General features: G+C 47.6%; 1 protein-coding gene across 7 annotated transcripts in view; it reads right to left on the reverse strand.

The window, feature by feature from the left end:
- Positions 1–12206, reverse strand: part of brsk2a (BR serine/threonine kinase 2a) — a 69137-nt gene extending 56931 nt beyond the window's left edge. For all 7 annotated transcript variants that reach the window (XM_048973481.1, XM_048973479.1, XM_048973482.1 and 4 more), the window contains exon 1: positions 12091–12206. In XM_048973481.1, coding sequence (XP_048829438.1) covers positions 12091–12096 — 6 coding nt within the window. In that variant the 5' untranslated portion in view covers positions 12097–12206. The remainder of the gene's footprint in view (positions 1–12090) is intronic.
- Between the last annotated feature and the right edge of the window lie 10259 nt (positions 12207–22465).

The following is a 22465-nucleotide window of genomic DNA, read 5'->3' on the forward strand; positions in this document are numbered from 1 at the left end:
TTGATGCTGGATTGAATGGGCCAGCACAGCTCCATAGGCATTGCAACACATAAACAAGTATAGTTGCTTTCTGTTAGAATACCACAAACACAACTCAGCTAAGTTAATGTGTCATCAAATGTGATCATGACCACTGGACGTGTTGACCCTCATCATAACACGTAAATGTTTAGTGTGAAGCTTTCAGAATATATTGGGGAGGGGGGTGGGGGGTAGCAGCCTAAAGATTGACTAACATGCTGCAAACAAGCAGATGGAGAGTTTTTAAGAATTTGACATTTGATCTTGTGTATTAGTACACAATAACTAGCTTGTGGGATAAATGTTATGCAAGAAATACCATTACAAAGATTTCGAGATGATCCAAAAACATTTTATCAGTTTGGCCAGTTCCACATGGATTTCGAAGAAGGCATGCAGTTGGTAGGTTTCGCCACTCCTCCCTTTTGACACTTGACAAATGATCTAAGCATAGGTTGAGCTTGGCTAGTTTAAAGGTCAAATGTTCCCAGACCTGTACAGAGAGGCTGTCCTATCAGCGAATCAGAGCAAAGGGATACAAAATAGAATGGGACACATGCCAAGGGAAGCAGAAGGCAAGAGAAGGAGGAGGAAGGCAGAGCAGAGTGTGGAAAGAGTCGGGACAGAGTCAGCAATAACGATTTAACGTTTTTTTTTCCTCTTCTCCAGTCCAGTTTAATAGAAAATTTTCAAAGGTCATTTTTTTATTTTTGAAAACAAAAAAATCAGTTCAGTACAAATGAAGGCTGAAAAATCTGTAAGAATGCTGGTTGAAGATGCACACGTGAAGCTACATCTTCAGGCAAGGAACACAACATTAACTGCTACGGGAAACCATCTAACTGTATGGATATGAGAAGACTGCGTGTTGCTTTGAGTAAAACCGTTAGCAAAAATGGTACCAGCAAACGCTGCCAGCTGGTCAAAGAAAGGAGTCCTCTCTCTATTACTGCCAGCAGACAGGCAGCCTGAGACATACAGCATCAGAAGATGATTAAACCTCAAAGCCAGACAAAACAAAAACGGTCAGAGCTTTATACTTCCAAGATAAAGGCCTAGCCATGTCCGTGTAGGTCTCTCATGACGAGATTCCCGAGGCTTGGAAATCTTGAGACACAGAGGACCATCCAGCTTTATTTGCAGGTTAACCTCTGTCAGGATTTTGCTGACCATTCATCAGAAAGTTCCCCCAGTGTCTCCTATGTAGTTTGTGTCTTGTTGTGTCATTATTTCCTGTTTCTTGGGGTGGGACTTCCGGGAAGCAGCTCACTTTAGCACTTGATTTCATGTAGACCAAAGTCACAGACCATGGTCACTAGGGTAGTCAGCTAGAGGCTTTAAGCCCCACTTTAGGTCATGCAGTCTGGTTTTCCAGCACAATGAACCTTTGTTCAGCTCAAAGTCTGGCCACACACTTCTGGGTCCTCATTTCCACTATCGATATAATTTTTTGATGTAAGATTACATTAACGAAAATCAACAAACATTTTCTGCACCCGGATCACTGATACATTATCAAGTTCAACAACCGTATAATGAGTCCTGTTATCGACTCGGCGCTGCACATGTCAAACAAACGATGTTGCGTTTCATTGGTCAACAATGCAGAGCCTCCCGACTCACCATGAAAAGATCACGTAAATCAGTCAGTGTGCAAACGGGGTCCAAATAACTCACATTCGTTTTGCAGAGTAGGAGAAGCTAATTCCATGTCTTCTGCACACTTTGCCAATATGATGTAGATATGAGCAAGAATGGGTTCAAAAATCACAAGCAGGGTGAGTCACTGCATGAGTGTTAATTTTCTTTATCTGTTTATGAACAATTTTCACCTTAAATTGATCTCAGCTCTCTAACAATATTTACAGTTTTTCTTTTTCCTTTTTTTTTGTTCTCATCAGTCGTTGCTATTTTTGCCACCTGTGCCATATATATACACAACACAGTCTCCAAAAAAGCTGGGACACTGTGCAATGATTTGTAAATCATATAAACCCATGTTTAACTGAACGTACAACAAAGGCAACATATCAATTGTGACAAAAGAAAGTGAGAAATGCTATTGTTTTATGACAAATATATGCTCAAATTAAATTTGATGCTAACAATATGTTTAAAAAAAGTTTCAATATTTCAAACGCCGTCTTTGTTCTATTTTCAGTTATATATGGGTTTATGTGATTTAAATCATTGCATTCTGTTTCATATACATTTCACACAGCATCCCAACAGGATCTTCCCGAAACGAAAAATGAAATGCTGTGTCTCATTTCGAATCAGCTTAAAAGTATTTTGTATACCTCCTTCACCCACCATCATCGCCCCCCACTCTTAACAAGTTTATGGTTCTTCAGATTAGAAGTAGATGCTGCATGTTCTCCTGCTTTGGGGTGTAGGAAGTGACTGCCCTACACATCACCCAAAAAGGATGGCTTCAGTTCTGACTGTTTTCTCAGCCTGCGATACATTCCACGTGACTTGTCTTTACCTAAAACAAAATTACCGAACTTAATCCCCCCCCCCCCCCCCCCCCCCATATTCAAACAACAGAGCTCCAAATTTACCGCTTAAATGAAGTCCCGTTTAGTTTGGAGAGACAGTTTGACTTGTCCAAGACAAAACAGGGCCTGAGTCGTCCTCTGGCATAATAACTGTGATACACCATCCAAATACAGACCCGTAATTACACTGTCTCTCTCCTTTCCTGCTCAGTAAAAACACACCATTATTTACACACCACTTGTCAAAACTAAAATAAGATTTATTTTCATTTCATGTGATGATGTAATAGGCACTCTGCTTATTTTTTCCCTTATATGTTTTTCCTTGTCTGGCTGAAATAGTCCAAAGGGCAATTTTTATGCTCATTTTGCATTCGTCTTTGCTACGTCATATTTTGTAAATGTTTATATAAATAATAGAAGTGTAAAAATTTTCTTAAATGTTTAATTTCTTTGGAATAAATAATTCAAGGCTTAACATTAATTTGGTCAATTAACTGTTATTTCATCCATGGATTCATGCTTAATTAAATCCTAATACTTTCTAGGCCCCGAACAATTAAGTGATTTTGCCTAATGGTTGGCTAAGATTACCTAAAGCGAATTATTATCGCACAGTTCTGTTTTAGACGGATCAGGTTAAATAAGAGCACAGAACCGACGGACAGAACCAAGTATACATTTTGATTAGCAATACATAAAAGCCAAATCAAGCCTTATTAATCATATAGCTGGTTATACAACAAACAGCATTCGGCATTCAGAGTTCCAGGACTAGACTGGAAAGCTTCAAATTAACGGCATATAACACACTGGCTCAAAGGCTTATTCTTTAAAAGGTTTTCTGCAAGTTCATTTAATCCCTTTTGTTCAACGCTTACATCAGATAGAACGTTTCTCGCCTTCTCCTGCCCGGCCTCAAAGCCTCGGAGAGCTCTCACCATTTACCATACGTTCACTGTGTTTACTGTCTTCCCAACGACCAGATGAATTAGGAATAAAAGCCCCTTCTGCGCATCAAATGTCCTTTGTAGCCCGAGCGACTAAGACAAAGGAAAATCGTAGAGAGGTTTTGGATTTGGATTTTATTTCCAGCCTCTTTAAGCCAGCATTGATTCCCTGCCTCTTCGCCACATAGACGACCCTGGCCTCAATAATTCCATTGTCATGAGAAAAAAAAATTGTATCACAATCAAAGTTGAACAAAGGCCAGAATTTAAGCTGAGAATCAGATATCAAACCTCGGCATTGACTGGGAGTCTTGAGAGAGTTGGCAAACAATTGGACCTGGGTGTCACACAGCCGGTGGGGGGGGGGAGCAGACAATAGGAGAGAAGAGACAAACAAAATGAGGGGAAGTGCAGGGTAGCAGTTAGACACAAGGAGCTATTAGGAAGAGCGCTCGCAGAAGCCTGGGATCGGATCGAGAGTCGAGGGCGTTCAGCGCGGACATGACAGATGGGGGGGGGTTCATTTCGTTTGGTGACTGTGCTCCCTAGACGACATGCAGAGATTCGTCTGTGCTGTGTGCGACGGGAAGACGCGTACGATCCATTATCATTTGGGGCTCAGTGAAGAAATCAGGAAGTGGGAAATGGGATCACTGTCAAGGCCGAGTTGGGATAACAAGATCAGGGTCTGCAGTGATTCACTGGGGATCTTTACGGTTCCCCCACTGAACTCCGCTATCTTCCCTTCCCCCATTACTGCTCTGCCTCAGCAAATGTGAGTAGTTCCATCAATATACTTTATTACCATAAAATGTTTGTCTTCGTATTTAGTATAAATTCCCGGGCCGACGAACCGCTGGAGCCACACAATGTTTCCATGAGCATAACAAAGCAATACATGCGTTCGTTATTAACCATCGTATTTAATTCAAATTTCTAATACAATAAGCTTTATGGCAGTCTGGTTGTAAGTACGAATTGTTCGTAAGTTGGATTTTCTTAACCTGCAAACTGCATGTACTTCATTGTTGCCTTTGTATCCAAGAATTGCTAATGGAGTCCTTCAGCTAATGGAGCATAAACATCACGAGGAATGTGGCCAAAATGGTGTGAACTCACAGGCACACACCCAGCAGAGAGAAACACCTTTCCTGTTGAGGCCATCCTCACTCCTGTAGGGGTGGGGTAAGGAATCTTCTTTATCCCTGATCTGGCCTACTTTCCCTCAGCTGCTGTTTGCGTACAGGGGGGAGACGCTAATTATTTCCGAGTATGCAGATACCACTGACTCTAGTGTCCGTCTCGCCTTACTCAACCGGTGACCTCGGGGCTCTGCTCAGAGCAGATGGTTCCAGCAGGTGGGGCATGGAGATGGGTCCTACCACCCAGTGCTGCATCCCCTCCCCCCCCATCTCCACCCAAATCCTGCACCCCAGGTCCAGCATGCAATTTTCCTTTCCTGGCTGCCACTCCTTCAAAGACAATGAAGGACAAGGTACTAGTGCATTTGTAAGCCTTTCTGACACCTTCAACTTTGGTGAATTAATGATCATGTTCTCTGGCTGCCGTCAAGGCCACCTCCATGTGGTTTCACGCTGCAGACGGGGAGGGCTGGATCCCCCCACCACCCACTACAGGAACGAGCAAGGGGTTGGGGCAACTGTGTAACTGCCCCTTTTGGCTGAATTATTTAAAGTGTCTTCCATTTAAGGTCCTGGGTGCCATTTCCCCGTCACTGATAATGACTGACAAGCCCCACCCATAAATTAAATTTAACTGAGAGGGAACCCACCCTCCCCAGCTGAGCACCTGTCCCTCTGCAAGGAGCGAGAAGGTGTATCGAAAAATGATAAATGCAAAAAAATGGGGAAAGTCCAGTCAAAACCTGACAGAGGAACACTCTGTCATACACTTGGTAAAGCCATCATTACCAGCTTCCGGGTCTCATTTGGAGATTAGGGGATAGAGGGGATTAAAATTAATAAACAAATAAATAGATAATCCAAACATGTAAAAAATGTATTCATAAAAAAATACATTTTAATTAAAAAGAGATTTCTAGAAATAAATCAACAGTGCGGTGATGGGCAGACAGGTGGAGATAATCCCCACCTTCTTCAGCAGATATCAGCAGAGGTTATGTGTCTCCCTTCTCAGCAGGACACCAAACCAATTACCCCAGGTCTCAAGATTGGGGTGGGACAGCCAAGGGGCCCCACACTGGGCAACTTATGGACAGCTAAAGCAGACTGATGCTGCTCCAATTCCGCTTACATGCTGCAGACGGAGTCTAGATTATAAGGGGTAATTGGCATGTTCCTCCATGTAGCTAAACTGTTTCGGAAAGCCATAAAGACTCAGTTGAGCCCGGCTTTCAAGTTCTCCACACAAATATCAAAAGGTTGTTATTCCCCATTCCTTCTGAATCTGAAATATTGTTCTATAAAATGTCTCGTTTTCTCTAGTTCCCAGTTCATTGGACCCCTTACCACTTTAAAGTTTTGGAAATGTTTGTGTTTCCATAAACGCATGGATGTTGTAGTGTATCTCTCTGTAACTCCTCTTATGGGTATGAAACATTCACAGCTTTGGTTCGCGCACGTTTGATTGTCCGCCCTGTCACCGACGGAGTATGTGTGCTTCTAGCTGTACTCCCATCATCAGTCGCATGTAGAGGTATTGATAGGATCTTAAGACATCAGGGCTTTGGCCCAGAGACCTAATCTGTCCCAGGGCTATTTTATTGAATTCTCTCTCTGAAGTTACAGTGATTATAGCACTAAGGTCTGGGGAAATGCATCCCTAGCCTACGATTGTTGTGTTATATGGAAACTGAGAGAATGATTGTTCAAACATTTGTGATAAATAAATCATTCAAGGCTTGTACAGATTCATTTAGGGCTTGTTTGGAAGAATTCAGGACTCGTTTGCATTCATTTTTGACTCGTTCACATTCATTCGGGGCTCATTCGGATTCATTGTGGACTTGTTTGGATTCATTCGGGGCTCATATACATTCATTCGGGACTCATTTGCATTCATTCGGGGCTCGTTCACATTCATTCGGGGCTCATTCGGATTCATTCTGGACTTGTTTGGATTCATTCAGGGCTCGTTCACATTTATTCGGGACTCATTTGCATTCATTTGGGGCTTCAGCTTGTGACCTGTCTGGTGCCATGATTACGGCATGCATACATCTCTCCCCGCACGATTCCTGTGCCTTATTCCGTGTGCTCAAGCAAGCTTTTGGGTCTTTTCTTATGAGTCCACCAGCATGTCTGTGGCTGTGTCTCAGACTGTCTGTCTACCCACGGCTCCATATTCTGGCCTAAAGGTTGAAGGCAGGTCTGAGTGACCATATTTTTTTGACCCATGAACACGATCAGAGCCTGTAACACTACCAGGCAGCAGGTGATGCTTCCACTGGCCTGGCTCATATCCTCTCTCAGAGTATCCACCAACATGATGTCACATGACCTCCGGGTCTGTTAGCGGAAGCCAACAACACTGAGCATTCTGGGTACTAGTAGGCCACCAATCATGTAAAGTCTCCTCCATTATTCTTGGGGGGAGGGACAAGAACCCCTTGTTACTCCTCATAACTCTGGGAAATGCATTTGCTTCTCTTTTCTTTTGAAATCAGGGAACACAGTCCAGGGGAATCATGCTACAGGCGGGGATCCCATGTACGTCATTTCCCTGAATTGGATACTCAATCACACATCTGCAAGCTCTACCCTTGCGACGAGTAAAACATTGATTTAAGGCACCAAATTCTTCCCTACTCAAGCCTAACGAGACTAAAGTAGGGATGCAAACAGATCTCTATTGATTCTTTACATAAAATGTTATGGGAAACTCAATGCATATTGCTTGACTAATTTGTCCCCACAAAGCCAGTGAAACATGCACTCCCACACCCCTGCACTCAAGCCAAATCCCCCAAGGCCTCATGTTCCAGCCAATGCCTGGATGAGGTTCAGAAATGTGAACGGTTCCTGCAGGACTCTATGGAAACAAGTCCTCCCCTCCAGGTCCACTCACCTATAGCCATCCTACTCTCGGGTGTATGATGTCCACACCATGCCACAGCAGGTCTAATCCTTGGTGAGTGAGGCGTGTTCACAGTGCGTGGTGTTCCCCAGGCTTGGGACCATCAGAACGCTGTGCTCCTATCCCCGCGGCCCCGTGGCACCGAGCCCTCCCAGCTCTGGCCGTCATTGGGCCGACCCTGAGCAGACTGTCACGCACACCTGCCTGGGAGCTGTCCTGTTCCCCTAATAACGGGCAAGGGACTCGGTTTTGTTAGCATTTAAAAAGGTGACATTGAGAGTGAGGGAGGAGGAATGTTGAACGCAGAACAAGAGGCCAACAGGGACCTCAAGACAGTAAGGCTCTCCCTAAATTGTCAAAAATACTTTGCTGTGGCACATGTAAGGTCTGCTGGCATGGCCCCCATGGAACTAGCATGGGTCTCTTGCTACCACGTGCCGTATTAGTACATGAGTAGTGTGATTTCACAAGGATCCAAGGCAGGTCCTATCAGAACCAGGAGGGGTGGCATGGAAGACCGAGAGCGACTCAGCATGGGGCGGTTGCTCGTGCGAGTGGCTAAATTTGTCAATTGCTTTTCACCAGAGGAAAATTGTAGGTATTGCTGTAGAAGGTGGTCGTGGAGGGAAAGAAGATAGAGGGGGGTTGGACACGAGACGAGATCAAGGTGCAGCTAGACACTAGCCGTGAATCTCCACAGAAATGGTAATGGATGTGCGCCTTGCCCACTAAGAGGAAAGAGAAAGGAAGAAAACAACAAACCAGAATTATGGCTGAACATGACCAAACATCCTCTTCCACATCCCAGAGCTGTAATGAACAATAAAAAAAAGGATGCGGAAAAAAGGGGGTCACCTGTAACCCCCACGGGAGAATGTCAGGCCCCATCTAGAGTGTTCTATACCCTACAACCACTCCCAATCCAAGGTGGTAGAGGCAGTTTCCTAAGGGGGTGAACATGGGCAGGGGTGCTGCTACTGATTGTGGATCTCCAACTCCAACCAATACAATTTTTGATAATTATAATTATGTTCCCCTTTTTAGGGCCCCTGTCACTCAGAGGTGCCAGGAATCATACTAACATGCCACCTTTACAGTGGAGGGGGACCTCCAAGGGGACAATGCTGTAGGCAGCTAGCTGGCCTCTATATATTCCCTCTCCACCCTACCGCTCTTCTCCCTTGTTCTCTTATTCTTCTTCCTGTCTCTCTCGTCACCCTCTTTCTGCCTCTCCCTTCTCTTTCTCCCTCCCTCTCTCTTTCCCTCTCTCCATCTCTTTCTCCCTCTCTTACCATTTCAAAGCTGACCATTGTAAGCAGAGTCGCAGCTAGGAATTCTGGGCCCCCTGGCAAAATGTCACCTTGGCCTCCCCTGGTAGACTTTGCCGACGAGGCCCCAAACGTTTGACTTGCTTTTAGGTGAAACCTCTAACACTAGAAGATTTTTGTGGACCCTCAGTAAGGTTCCATTTATTGAGCTCTACCATCCAGGACAAGCCTGTTCTGGGTGTTCAGTCTATGGACAATGGATAAATGCCGGCGATGATATAAGAGTATCTGCACCACTGGAGACATCTTCTGCGACTGAGGAATGTCAGACAAGCAGCTGAAGGACGATAAGTCATCAGCTAATTAATCAACCCGATCAGATAAGTCGTTAAAGAGAATGCAGCTCACAGCTTTGAGTTTCATTTATTTTCTTCTTGTTCCCAATGTACTCATTAAACACAGGAACCAGAAGAAAGACAGGAAGTCAGTAATTGGGAGGAAAAACTGCAAATTCAGCAGTAAAGGCAGCATCCCCCCCCCTCCCCAACCACCTACAACAAAAAATCACAAAAACAACATTTAAAAAGCTACATCCCCAGGTAACCCTCCCTTGCCATCCAACTCAGCAGAAATTCACCTATGGGACCGACGCTGGTTCCATGCTAGCGTCGGTCCCGTAGGTGACTCTCCATCCCCATTAATGTCACATGTCACTGATGGGAGGAGAGCTTTGTAGGGGTGTTGCTACCCAGGGAGTCAGAGATTTGGCTAATATGGGCAACACCTTTTCTGAAGAGACCAATTTCCTCAAAGTAGGTCCAACTGTCTGCTCCCACAAACAGGCAATAGCAAAACTCATAAATAAACCCTCAAGCTGAACCTCAATCAATGGTTCCAAAGTACAACAGACCTGAAATGCATGCCAATATGGCGAAATAATCCGTCTACGCGAAACAATCATTCTCAAACTAGAAGCTCCTTCTTGTGAGCATTTTTTAAGACTTGGGTATTTCCCAGGTTACCCCATAACTCATCTCTGCGCCTCCGGTGGAAGACAATCATCTTTCATAAAATTACACTCTGCTCAATTTCACCCCGGTCCCCAGGCAGAACCCAGCAGAAGGGCTAATTATGAAAGAACTTCCGGAAACGGCATAACTGGGAGGACCCTAAACACAGTCTCCCCCTGCCCTCCGCTCTGTGATTTATAGTCAGGTGTTTTTTTTTTTTCCTCTGGACCTGCTCTGACAGGTAGGGCCCGGCCTATCAGGGCTGGTGTGTAGCTAAGGTTCACCCACCTGCAACTGACAAGGAGAGAAAGGAGGCAAAAATGGGGGTTTTCCCTCCCAGCTCCCTGCCAGACAATCCACATTTTTGCTCCCTCCCAGCTCCCTGCCAGACAGTCCACTTTTTTTGCTCCCTCCCAGCTCCCTGTCAGACAGTCCACATTTTGCTCCCTCCCAGCTCCCTGTCAGACAGTCCACATTTTGCTCACTCCCAGCTCCCTGTCAGACGGTCAACATTTTGCTCCCTCCCAGCTCCCTGTCAGACAGTCCACATTTTTGCTCCCTCCCAGCTCCCTGCCAGACAGTCCACTTTTTTTGCTCCCTCCCAGCTCCCTGCCAGACAGTCCACTTTTTTGCTCCCTCCCAGCTCCCTGTCAGACAGTCCACATTTTGCTCCCTCCCAGCTCCCTGTCAGACAGTCCACATTTTGCTCACTCCCAGCTCCCTGTCAGACGGTCAACATTTTGCTCCCTCCCAGCTCCCTGTCAGACAGTCCACTTTTTTGCTCCCTCCCAGCTCCCTGTCAGACAGTCCACATTTTGCTCCCTCCCAGCTCCCTGTCAGACAGTCCACATTTTGCTCCCTCCCAGCTCCCTGTCAGACGGTCCACATTTTGCTCCCTCCCAGCTCCCTGTCAGACGGTCCACATTTTGCTCCCTCCCAGCTCCCTGTCAGACGGTCCACATTTTGCTCCTTCCCAGCTCCCTGTCAGACGGTCCACTTTTTTGCTCCCTCCCGGCGTGGACTGTCTGTGGGTCCCCAAGGACCAGATTGGGAAACATTGCTCTATACACTAAGCTAACTTCAAGACAGGTCCATTGTGATTGAATCTAGAATCTGAGACTGCTCGATCTGGCCTGCTGTCCACATCACTCAAAGCAGATACGGTGCAGAGGTGAGCTTGGCTTGAGTTCAGGTGACACTTCGAAAATCTTCTTTGACATCCAGTCCCTCTGTGCAGTCTGCAAGCCGTCAGACTGGCAAGGTCAAACAGCAGTACACCTGCCAGGATGGTTTTTTCCAGTTTCCAATCACCAAGGAACCCTTCAACACCAACCACAAGCTACAACAGCCCACCATCCAATCAGAATGTTTCTCCATCTCTGCTGTCACCCAATAAGCAAACAGGTAGGAGTAAGGTGACAGCTTATGGGATTTAAGCATTAAGGTAGCCTTGCTGCCCTCTAGATTCAAAAGGCAGCCTGGTATGACGCATGTCCCACATGCTGACGTACGACTTGGAACACAGCTATCGATTTCCACAAAAGTCAAGTTCAAACTCACGTGTCCCCATCTTAGCTACATGGCATTGAAATCCGGTTCTGTCTCTTGGGCCGAGACGGGTCACCATTCATGAGCTGCACACGGACAGCAAACTTAATAAAGGGGAGCGAACAGGATCTGAGCCCCCCCCTTCCACGCTAGTCAAGCACACATGGGTCACCATGTCGCTAAAGCTTCATGAAATGGCTTTTCTGTCAGCTGTCTGGGATTTGTTCTCTTGTTGAATAGGCGGGAAATAATATTTTACTACAAATAATAAGATATTAAATGTATTTCCTAAGTTTTATTGAAAATGACATTATCCCGGATTGCAGCTCCTGGCTGAGTGCCTGAGAACCTTGTTAAGGTACGACTGTGATTCCTGTAAGCCGGATCAAATAGGAAAAGGAACAGGCGAAGAAAACGGAGGACACGTGCCGTGCTGGGGGGGGGGGGGGGGGCAGGACAGTGGGGACGCACAACACAGACATTCACCACTGTAGAGGAGTCAAGAATGTGCACACACACACACACACACACACACACACACATACACACACACATTAGCACACTCAATAGCACTAACATATTAACACACTGAAACACACGTTCATACATTAACCCATTAAACACATACTCAGACACGCACACGCATTGACATACACACTGAAACACGCAGTCAAATACACGCTCATACACTAACACACACTAATGTGCGAACATACACAAACACACACCTCCTTACCTTCATTAACACTGACTCGCTGAGCTTCTCTCGGTTGACGATCTTTATGGCGACTTTTTGACATGTGACACAGTGAACCCCCCCAGCTTCACCAGGCCTGCAAGACAGCGGGGAGAGGACATCTGTCAGACGAGAAGGTCACCACCCGCCCCCCTGCCTGTGCTAGCATCATGTTGGCCAGGTGCTGTAACGCACGTCGGGACAGGAGGCCTAAACCGCTTTCAGGCAGGGGAAAAGGACAGGCTCCAAAATAAATCCAAGTAAATAAACTGTCTCTCAAAGCCACGACATCCAAATAAGTTCCTCCGTGGTGACAGGAGCAGAAGTGTTGTGAAGCAAAGAAAATGTCAGCAGGTGACTGAGAACAAACATGCTGGAAATCGAATTTTGAGAGTCTTCCTGGGTTGTTTTTTAACCAGTACATGCAGCTGGGAAATCTCTGCTCCTCTCGCATCTAGCAGCGGACGTAAAGCCGCTGCTCGATGCGTTAGGACACCCCAACACGCACAGGTACGTGCTCTTATCACGCCTGAACTCCCTCTGAGCAGGGAAGCCACAGATCTCCCTAGTGTTAGGTAGGGCATACAGCTTTAAGCGCCCCCTCGTACCCAAGAGCCCTTCCAAGGCGTGATGGGAGCGGCCCCGAGACCGCCAGAGCTCTGCGTGGGAGTGTTTTTTAGCAAGAGCATCATGCGGAAATCACGCAATAGCGAATGCGTTACAGAGAAACAAGACAGAAGGTTCAAGATCTCACAGAGGCACTGCTGATGTACCTCTGAGCCTGGTTCAGGTCGGCTTCGGTAAAAAATAACTATCTGTGAGTAAATCACTGTAAACATCTCCTGGTTGGCAGCTAAAATAAAAACAAACTGACTGCTCAGTTTGCATGCAGGTCTGCTGCTCGAAGCGTTTTGCTGTGAAGTAGGATGGGGGGGGGGGGTAGCCCGCTTTACTTGAGGGCAAAGGATCATGGGAAACAGCATCTGGCCCCCAGCTGTGGAAATAGCCAGGTATTTGGCTCCCTGTTTCAGCTAAGCCCCAGCGCTCAGTGGAAACGCCAGCAGCCCCCGTCAGGGTGAGCGAGCAGATCTGTCACAGAGGGGGGGGTTTGTGAGCCATCCCGGCCTCTGAAGGTGGAACATCTGAACTCTGCATGTCGCTCAGGACAGACCGCATCTTCATGCCTCTGCATGACAGACTACGAGTCCTCAGTACAAGCACAGCAGACACACACACACAATCACAGGAGAGACACACACACGCACACAATCACAGGAGAGGGAGACACAGACAGGCACACAATCACAGGAAAGACACACACACAACTACAGGAGAGAGAGAGACACACAGGCACACAATCACAGGAGAGACACACACACAATCACAGCAGACATTCACACACACACACAGACACAATCACAGGAGAGACACACATACACAATCATAGCAGACACACACACACACACAATCAAAGGAGACAAACACACACACAATCACAGCAGACACACACACACACACACACTCCTGCATTTCTGGACGGCCAGCATCACTGACCACTCCTCCCAGTCCTGCCCCCCGATCCAGACCAGGCTCTCAGAGCAGTTTCCCCAGCAGTGTCTCCATCTCCCAGTCTGGCCGCTCACTGGAATCCCACAGGAATGACCGTACATGCCAAATTGGGACCCTCACTGGGCACTCCCCCCCCCCCCCCATCTATTCTGATGTGTAGGCCCACAGGGGGTGATACCTGAATGGCAAAAAAAAAGTTCCTCTGCCTACCCCCATCACAGCGAATAGAGAAATATGAAAAGAATGTTACCTGGTATTGGGTAAATCTTAGCTGTGTGTATGCGTGCGTGAGTGTAAGTGAGTGTGTGTGCGGGGGGGCTTGCATGCACACACAGCTATGATCCTTTGGAGCCGATCTTCTCTATGAAGCATACTGGTGTATGTTTGTGGGCTTGTTATGTGGGGGGGGCTCACTGCAGTAATGCCTTCCTCCCAGACGTGGCTCAGAAAGAGTCCTGTTTTCTGTGATCCAACCACGAGACATATGATGAATTGTTCGGGTAGGTGTAGGTCCAGCAGTGTGGCTGGGAGGAAAACCCACAGGTCCAGACAGCTCGCTGACCCCCCCCACATACAGCCCTGAAGGCAAAGAGCTGAGCTGAATCCATAAGCTGTGGCTGGAAATGCAGAGAGAGGCCGGTACCGACATTCGTTTACGCTGTGAAGACAGAGAGGAGCCAGGAATCCCAGGCTGAGGACAAGTGACATGCGGGGGCTCCACTGGACAGACAGCTTCCTTACGGGAGCAGAGCGGGAGCAGCGAATCACCAGCAGGAGTGTTGAACGACGCCCCCAGCGATGAGCTGAAGCCTGAGGCCCGAGGGTGAGGTAATGGTGAGGCTGTCGTGTTCAGCTATCAGTCACGTGAGTAGAGGATGGCCTGGACACCGAAACCCTTTGTTACACTTGCTGCCTTCAAGTGCAATGATACGCTACATAAAATTCACTACTTTCAAACTAATTTGCCTTTCACACAGGAGCTATCCATTGCATCCGCCAAGACTGTTGTAATGACACCCCCCCCCCCTTCCTCCCCAACTCGGGAACTCCCACTGATAAATACGACTTTGTAGTGCCGTTCGTGTGCTCTCATCTTGCATTTTACGATGAAGGCAAGGAATGACCCAATATGTGCGGGATCCCACTTTCACCTTCCGCCAATGATGCATCCTAACCGCAAACACCCCCCCCCACCCCCCCTCCGACTTTTGAAAATCCTCCTCCGCAACCCAAAGAACCCCCTTCCGAGAAGGCAGTCGACATCACACGCGGTCAGGAGCTCTGACAAGCCCTTTGCTCTCCTTCTCATCTGCCTCCTTCTGTTGGCAGAGGGAAAAACCCCACCTGCTGAGCTGAGTTCTGGCCAATCAGAGGGCAACCGGGACATCTTCAAACAAGATGGGAGGTGACTGACCGGCAGACCCGCCAATCACTTTGCACTGTGTTCTGCACTTCTTACGAATTTCTGCCTTTCATAGCAGAGGTTCTAAAGGGTGACAGAGACATGGCCAGCAGCAGATCAGACTCTCACACCAGAGAAAAGTTCACGCTGCGCATTGAAATTCAGAGCACTGCTTTACAAGTAAAAAGTAGCAGAAGTTTCCTAGAGTCCTAGAAGAACTGGCAGGGGTTGCAATCAACAGGGGCGGTTCAGGCATGGGAGCCCCTGTGACAGAGAGGTTCATTAAGTTCCTGCAGGAGTTCTGCAAATGCGTCTGGATAGAGAGCGGCAAATCGACGGGGAAAAGGACTTATCTGAATGTATTTCTCATGGAAAATGGGTTATGACATTTCCATACGGATCTGAGATTATCAACATGTAAATGTCCATACGCATATCATCCAGGCACTACAACACTTTGTCGGGCACTCTCTTCAATTATCTTTTCAAAAATGTCATTTCTTTTCTTTCCAGATACGAACCCCACCAAGACCAGGGGAGAAGCACTTTTGTGTCATGGAGATTCGATGATTACAAGGCTTTGCCCATGAGGAGAAAGTGATAGAGGAAAACACTTTGTGGGAACCGCAGTAAGCAAGATGGCTGACGACCACAGAGCCTTGGTGCCGTACATTACAACATCTCCTAAAAGAGCAAGACTTGAGGGTGTCATGTAACATCCCTGAGACTTGAGCAACTTGCTCGTCGGAATCTTTATTTATACAAAAATGTTCTGAGGGGCAGAAGAAAAAAATGATTGGTTCAGAGAGATAACCAATCAGATTTAATAGGAGGTGGCTGGACCCAGACATCATGATTAGTTGGTTCTGCCTCCTCTAGTCCCTGAACTTTCAAGCTGAGCACTTTACTTTTATTGATGAATATACTACAATTACTGTTGTTAATATCATTTTTGACCATGAAGGAAGCTTAAAGTCCGCCACTCACTCACTACTGTCCCCACAGCCAAATGACTATCTCTGTTCCATATCATTTGGGGGGCAGGGTGGGGCTATTTGAGCAAATGAATCCTCCAAACCCCGAGGAAAAAGCGAGGAAAAGATGGAATACATTCCCACAAACCACGCGGGACTCACAGCCGAGGTCTTAATTGGAAATCCGTGTGTCTGAGTTTCAGATGTGGGTGATTTCACAGTAATGTGAAATTTAAAATACTTAAGCCCCCTGCACTCCGATTCAGTTTCAGATTATAAAGAGCAACATTTATAAGTCTTCTCCAGCTTCGAAGATTTCAGTAGTGATTTTTTTTATGTCCTCGACAGTGTTATTAAATATATTAAATGCATAACTTATCTGTCGGCCCCTTTTACAAGAATTATCAGCTGCATCTATTTTTCTCCCGGCTGAAGTGAAAACTGACTTTGCTTTAGAAAGACCGGGGGCAGTAATGTGTGATACAATCACAAACTGAATAAACAGAAGAGTTATTGAAGAGACTCATTACAGGAGCAAAGGTGTGGCATGTGACTTCGCATCCAAGAACCATGGGAAATGTAGTCACAGGAGCATATGACCTTAGACTGTATAATTGGGGGGTATGGGCAATTGCTTATGTTTGGAGGAGTAAAAATGTTCAAGAGTCCAATGTCTGGTTGTCTAGAGATCACGTGAAAGATCTTAGTGAGGCTCGGGCTGCTTTCCTGACCACCATGGGCCTGCTGGATTACATCACTAGTTCTCTACGTGCTAAACAGTTATTAGATTAGTGTCGTGAGTGAGTCCATGGAGAATCCAGAGAATTCACAAAGACATGGTGACCAGCCCGCCTTCCTGAGAGTGGTGGGCACTGAGGGGGGAAGGGGTGGGGGGGGTTTAATGGTGGAGGCGGGGCCCCTGGAAAATCAGCATCGCAATTCAGCCTAAGTACGGGTTTTCAATTAACTTCTGTCACGCTGTCCTCCAACAGGAGGAGCAGAAAGAAATAAATACTGGATGGTCTTAATTGCCCCTCCCCCCATGGGTGTGCTTTGAGAGAGGCCACTTTTAATTGAAAATAATTAGCCCAATGAATGCAGGGGGGAAACCAGAAGAGGATATGAAGGGGGGGAGACTGGCACGTCAGGGGTGATATTTGTCTGAGTGAAAAATTCCCAAACCCACGAACATTAAATGCACAGAGAGAATATTACTGAACAGGAGCGTCTGAAGAGAACACATTTCCTCTTTATTTGCTCCTTTAATAATGTTTTGTTTCAGTTTGAAAACAGTTATTTATCACGTATCAGAGTCAGCGGGGAGTGCTGAAGTGTGCGCGGTGCTTAATGAGGTCCCACCGTTACTGGGGGAGGGGCAGGACCTTCCACGAGATGCGAAGCACAACCGCGGGTGGATCGCATGTTTAGTCTCATTTGGCTCGTCCGTCTCCGATCTCCGGCTCCATGACAGAATGGGGGGGGCGGTGGGGCCCGGAGGAGGCTAACTCTCCCCCCGCCCGACCAGATCCAGCTTTAAATGAGAATGCAAAATTATTTAATAATTTCAGCCTGAATAGGAACACAAGAGGGTAGGACATTAAAAAAAGAAAAGGAATAGTAGCAACTCAAAACTCTGAGACTCAGTGGGGGTTCTTGTGAATAGAGGTCAGACGTGACACGCAAGGAAAGCGTTTATCAAATCTTTCACTTTTTTTTGTCTCCGTTGAGCTGTCTCAAGCGGACGATGCTTCATGAAGGTCAGTACAGGTAGTGTCTTGAGGCTTTTCCGTGCTGCTAAGCAAGACAAAACAACTGGGAAATCAACACGCGTCGTTTAATGACGTGGCCAGAAATTGGCTCATTCAGATCCTCCACCGTCCAGCCTCAAGGTAGTCAGAATATGTGGTCAGGTTCAGTTTGCTGGGTGTGAGGCCAACTTGCAGGTGATATGATGGAAACCAGTTTCCAGTAGATGGAGGAGACCGGGAGAGGGCCAATTACAGGATAATGGTGGAGGGGAGGTGAACAGGAGGTGTGTGTGGAGAGGTAAACAAACAGGAGGTGTGTGGAGAGGAGAACAGGAGGTGTGTGTGGAGAGGTAAACAAACGGGAGGTGTGTGTGTATGTGTGTGTGTGTGGAGAGGAGAACAAGAGGTGTTTGGAGGTGTGGAGAAGCAAACAAATGGGAGGTGTGTGTGGAGAGGTAAACAGTCAGAGCTCAGAGGGGAGTGGATGTGAATGTCTGTGAGTGTGTTTAGAGGGTAAGCATAGGCACCCCCACCCCATCCAGAGCAAAGGGAAAAATCCAGGTTCATGTGAAACACACCCCACTGTTACTTTTTCTATAAAGTGATGAGGAGGCTGCCCCAGCTGGGAGAGTTTCCCCTCCTTTGGACTCCCCTAACATTGCCTGGTGCAAAGTCCCACGAATTCTTCACATTCACTCTGCCATCTTCCAGTCTGGGCTCAAGAGCCCCATGCAGGGAGGAGAAGTCTTCTGTGATGGTGGCAGGCTGGCAGTGCCCGGGGCTCTGCGGAGTATTTCAGTTGCCCCCTTCCAACGTCACAGCTCACCGGTTAACAATTTACAGCAAGACTGGAACCATGCCTGGCATACAAACCAGACACCCCGCCCACCCACCCACCATGGAGCATTCGTCTGAGGATGCCAGCTTATTCCCATCCGTGCAGAGTCCGTCTTGACAAGCACACCACCACCGGTCCCCAAAAACTCTCAGGGTCCATCGCAAGCCGTTAGCTCACTGTCACATCTGCGGGTGCACAGAATTCCCAGCTTTATTCTGCAGTACCGTCGGGGTGGGGGGGGGGTAGCGTGAAGCCATCTCCAACACTGAGGAACACTACAAGCCAGTCAGGATGCAGGAGGAATCTGCTGTAGCTCTGTGAGCGAGCAACCATGAAGATCATCAGCGGTAGACTTGCTGGGGGCAGATTCTGTAAGGTGGGGGTCAGAGGTCAAAGGTCACACAGGATTCATTTGCCTGTGCCAGTAATAACAAGAATCCCTAATAGCCTATTAATGTGAATTATGTTGGAATACACTCTATAGCCCATCCATTCTTATTGTTCTGTACTGCTTACCCAGAGCAGGGTCAGAGAGGACCTGCGGCCATTCCCAGGAAGCAGAGGACATACTCACCCTCCACAAGCAGTTCAGAGACACCAATAAGCCCACACACCTGAATTTACACTGGAGGCAGTACCTAGAGCAAACCCACACAACATGACTACATCAGGGATGAGATTCGAACCCTCGACCTTGGAGGCGAAAGGCCACAATGCTAGTGCTTCCCTCATGCTGCACAGAGGTCATTCATCCAGCAAAATAAATGTAAGAACTGCTGAATAAAAGTGTAAGACCTGCATGTTTCTTTGGATAAAGGAGGCTGCTTAGCATCTAAATAATTGAAATGTTAAATAAGCAAGTATGCACAGGTTCTGCTGATAAATAGTCTTTCTCAAGGGCCTGCTCTACTCCAGACAGTCACCATTAATCTGCCCCGTGTGACAGTAATTCTTTACTGAGCTACACAGAGTGGGGAGGGGGGTGTCAGAGGTATGTTTGACAGGAATGAGCGACAGAAGGTGGGGGGAGATCCCCAGGGCCGCTGAAATACTGCATGTGGGGCAGCTCATCTCCGTGAGCCCAAACAAAATCAACAGGTCAGCGGCAGAAAGCTCATTACACTCACACTGCAACACGCCGATATATCTGCCCGGAAGATTCCATTAGCTACCGCTACCTTCCGACTGCTCGTCCTCACAGCAGCACCCACCACTGCTCTCTCTCTTTCTTATCCCTCCTTCTCCCTCCCTCTCCCCCATTCTTTCTCTCCCACTGCCTTTTCCTCTCTTCTTTTCTCTCTCCCTTACTTTTCCTCTCCCTCTCTCTCATCCCTCCTTCTCCCTCCCTCTCCCATTTTCTCTCTTCCTCTTTGTCTCCCTTTCTCTGTCTCATCCCTCCTTCTCCGTCCCTCTCCCTCCCTCTTTCTCTCTCCCTCTCTATCTATTCTCCTCCAGTTCCTCTACTACCTGAGAAGTTACTCCTGATTATCACAGTGACTCGACCATGCTGCCTGGGTATCACCGATCTCCAGCGAAGGGTCTGAAAAAACCAGGAACCCAGGGAGTATCAGGACCCCTCCCTCTGCTGACCACCCCCACATTCACTGGAGAATCACAGCACAGCTGGGAACGGGGATGATGAAATAAATGGGAACATCAGTACTGGCGGAGAGTGGTCTGCGCAGACGGTCACAATGCACTGGGATCTGCGATACAATGGTATTTTACTTGCCCTTACCTGCTCAAAGCAAAACTGGCAGGGCAAACTGAATCAAGAATTAAGTACAAGTTAAGAATGAAAGAGACAGAGAGGGGGAGGAAGAGGAGGAGAGACAGAACCCCCCCCCCCACCACGAGGGAAATGGAGACATCTGCTCGACACCCCCTCCGGGCCTTGTCTTCTGATGTCTGAATGTCACTCGAAAAAGGACGCCAGGAGTAACGACATGCCGAGAATGCCAACATCCCCGGCAGCTCGCCCATTAGGGCGGGGGTCCGCGCCACCCGCCGTCCCCACCCGCTGCATGTAAGACGGAGACATGGGGAGACAGCCCACCCCCATACTAGCGAGGAAGGGCAAGCGAATCACAGCAGGGGAGCGGGGCTCCTCCAAAGCGCAACATGGGGTTCTAACCACGGGCCTTGATGCGGGTAATGACAAACTCATTCCTGACGGGAGGGTATCGATCGTGCTGCCATCTCGAGCTGCACTGCCAAACCTGTCACACACATGTCCCATTATCTCGTACAACAGCGCTGACACCCCCCTCGAAAGCTCCACATTGATCTCCACCCCTCTGAAATGCATGTAACGCAACTCAAGAGTTTCAGCTCAGGATCACTCAACAACTCGAGACAAGACCACGCATGGATATACGACAAATTATATTTTTGCAACCAAAATACGCTCACTACATCATCTTAATGTCCCAAAAGCTGTCGTTCAGCAGTTACATCCATCCAATGCACTGTGGTGTGGATTATTTAGTAAGTTTCCTCATGTGGATGAATCATTATCCATATAAGGCTAGGCAGGGCCTGTCAATCAAACCGAGGAGTTGTTCCGATTCGCTGAGCACAGAGGTTTAGGGGAAGGGGAGGGTCTGACAGGCGGTGAAGCACAGAGGAGGACAGATGTTGCGGCAGTAGATCTTGTCCTGTTCTAAGTGCAGTGATGGGAATTACATTAAGCGATCAAACTACTTTCTTTCAGGAACCTGCACATGACCCAGCTGGGGGGGAGGTCTTGGGGTATTGGACATAATGGGCTTTGCCCACTCCCCCCAGCAAGCAGGTCAGCGGCCCTGTGGGAAATTACCTGCTGTGTCCCCGAGCTGCAAGAAAGCAGTCCGTAAACCAAACTTCAGGTTGTAAGTAAACCCTGGGGAGGGGAGACGGGGGGGGGGGGGGGGTGGGGGGGCGCTGTCATGCATTAAGGACAACTTTTTGACTCTGAAGAACAGAAGCCCTGCTCCTCTAATATGTGCTGGCCGCTGCCCTTTGACTTCATGCCTGGGGAAGCACACCCCCACGGATGATGAGGTTAGGGAGAAGCTGTTTTTCTAAGGGGGGGGCACTTTCCTTTCCCACTTCAAGATGCCACCAGGCAGAATGGGACCAGAAAAGAGCTGGGAATACATTGCAGGACATGCCACCCCCCCCCCTCCCCAAGCCCCTACATGCTCCACGGACACCGCAGGTACGAGGATCCTGGGGACAATCCGGCACGATCATCCCTTAAACCCACAGTAACAGTGTTTTTGTAGCTGGCATGATGGTGATTGGGATTGAGTTCATTTGAACCTAACAAAAGCTGAGTAGGAGCTCAGGAGCTACAGTAGAAACACAGAGGCTGCTTTTGTTCTTTTTAACCAGGTCTGCCAGATTTAATCTCAACAAGCTGATGGAAGCTACAGATGATCAACCCAGGGGTCAGTCACGCCCCTGCAGGGCTCCTTCCTTAATGCAGGTAGCTTTATTCCTTTGTCCCTTTGGAGCTTCCAAAGCATGCAAAGGCATCTTCAATGCGGCAGAGATTCCTGTATCAGTTGGACACCTTTCAGACGTGGGGTGTAGTCTGCCTCGCGGCCTTTGCTGGCAGGGGGCTCCCTGAAAATGATCTTCGTGTCCAAAGCATGTCTGGTGTGTCTCACACCAGCTAGATTTCCAGAATTCTGTCCCCGCTCCTCCCCCCAGCTTGTACGTTACTCAAACGCAGGAGGGAAAATAAACTCCAATATCATCTGAAGGTTAGCTACAAGTAATTGGCAGATTTTAATTAGACAATGTTTTGACACAAGATAAATGCCGGGTGGATGATGAAGTGAGACAAGAATGGTGTTTT

Source organism: Brienomyrus brachyistius, chromosome 13 (assembly GCF_023856365.1).
Source record: "Brienomyrus brachyistius isolate T26 chromosome 13, BBRACH_0.4, whole genome shotgun sequence".
NCBI lineage: Eukaryota > Metazoa > Chordata > Actinopteri > Osteoglossiformes > Mormyridae > Brienomyrus > Brienomyrus brachyistius.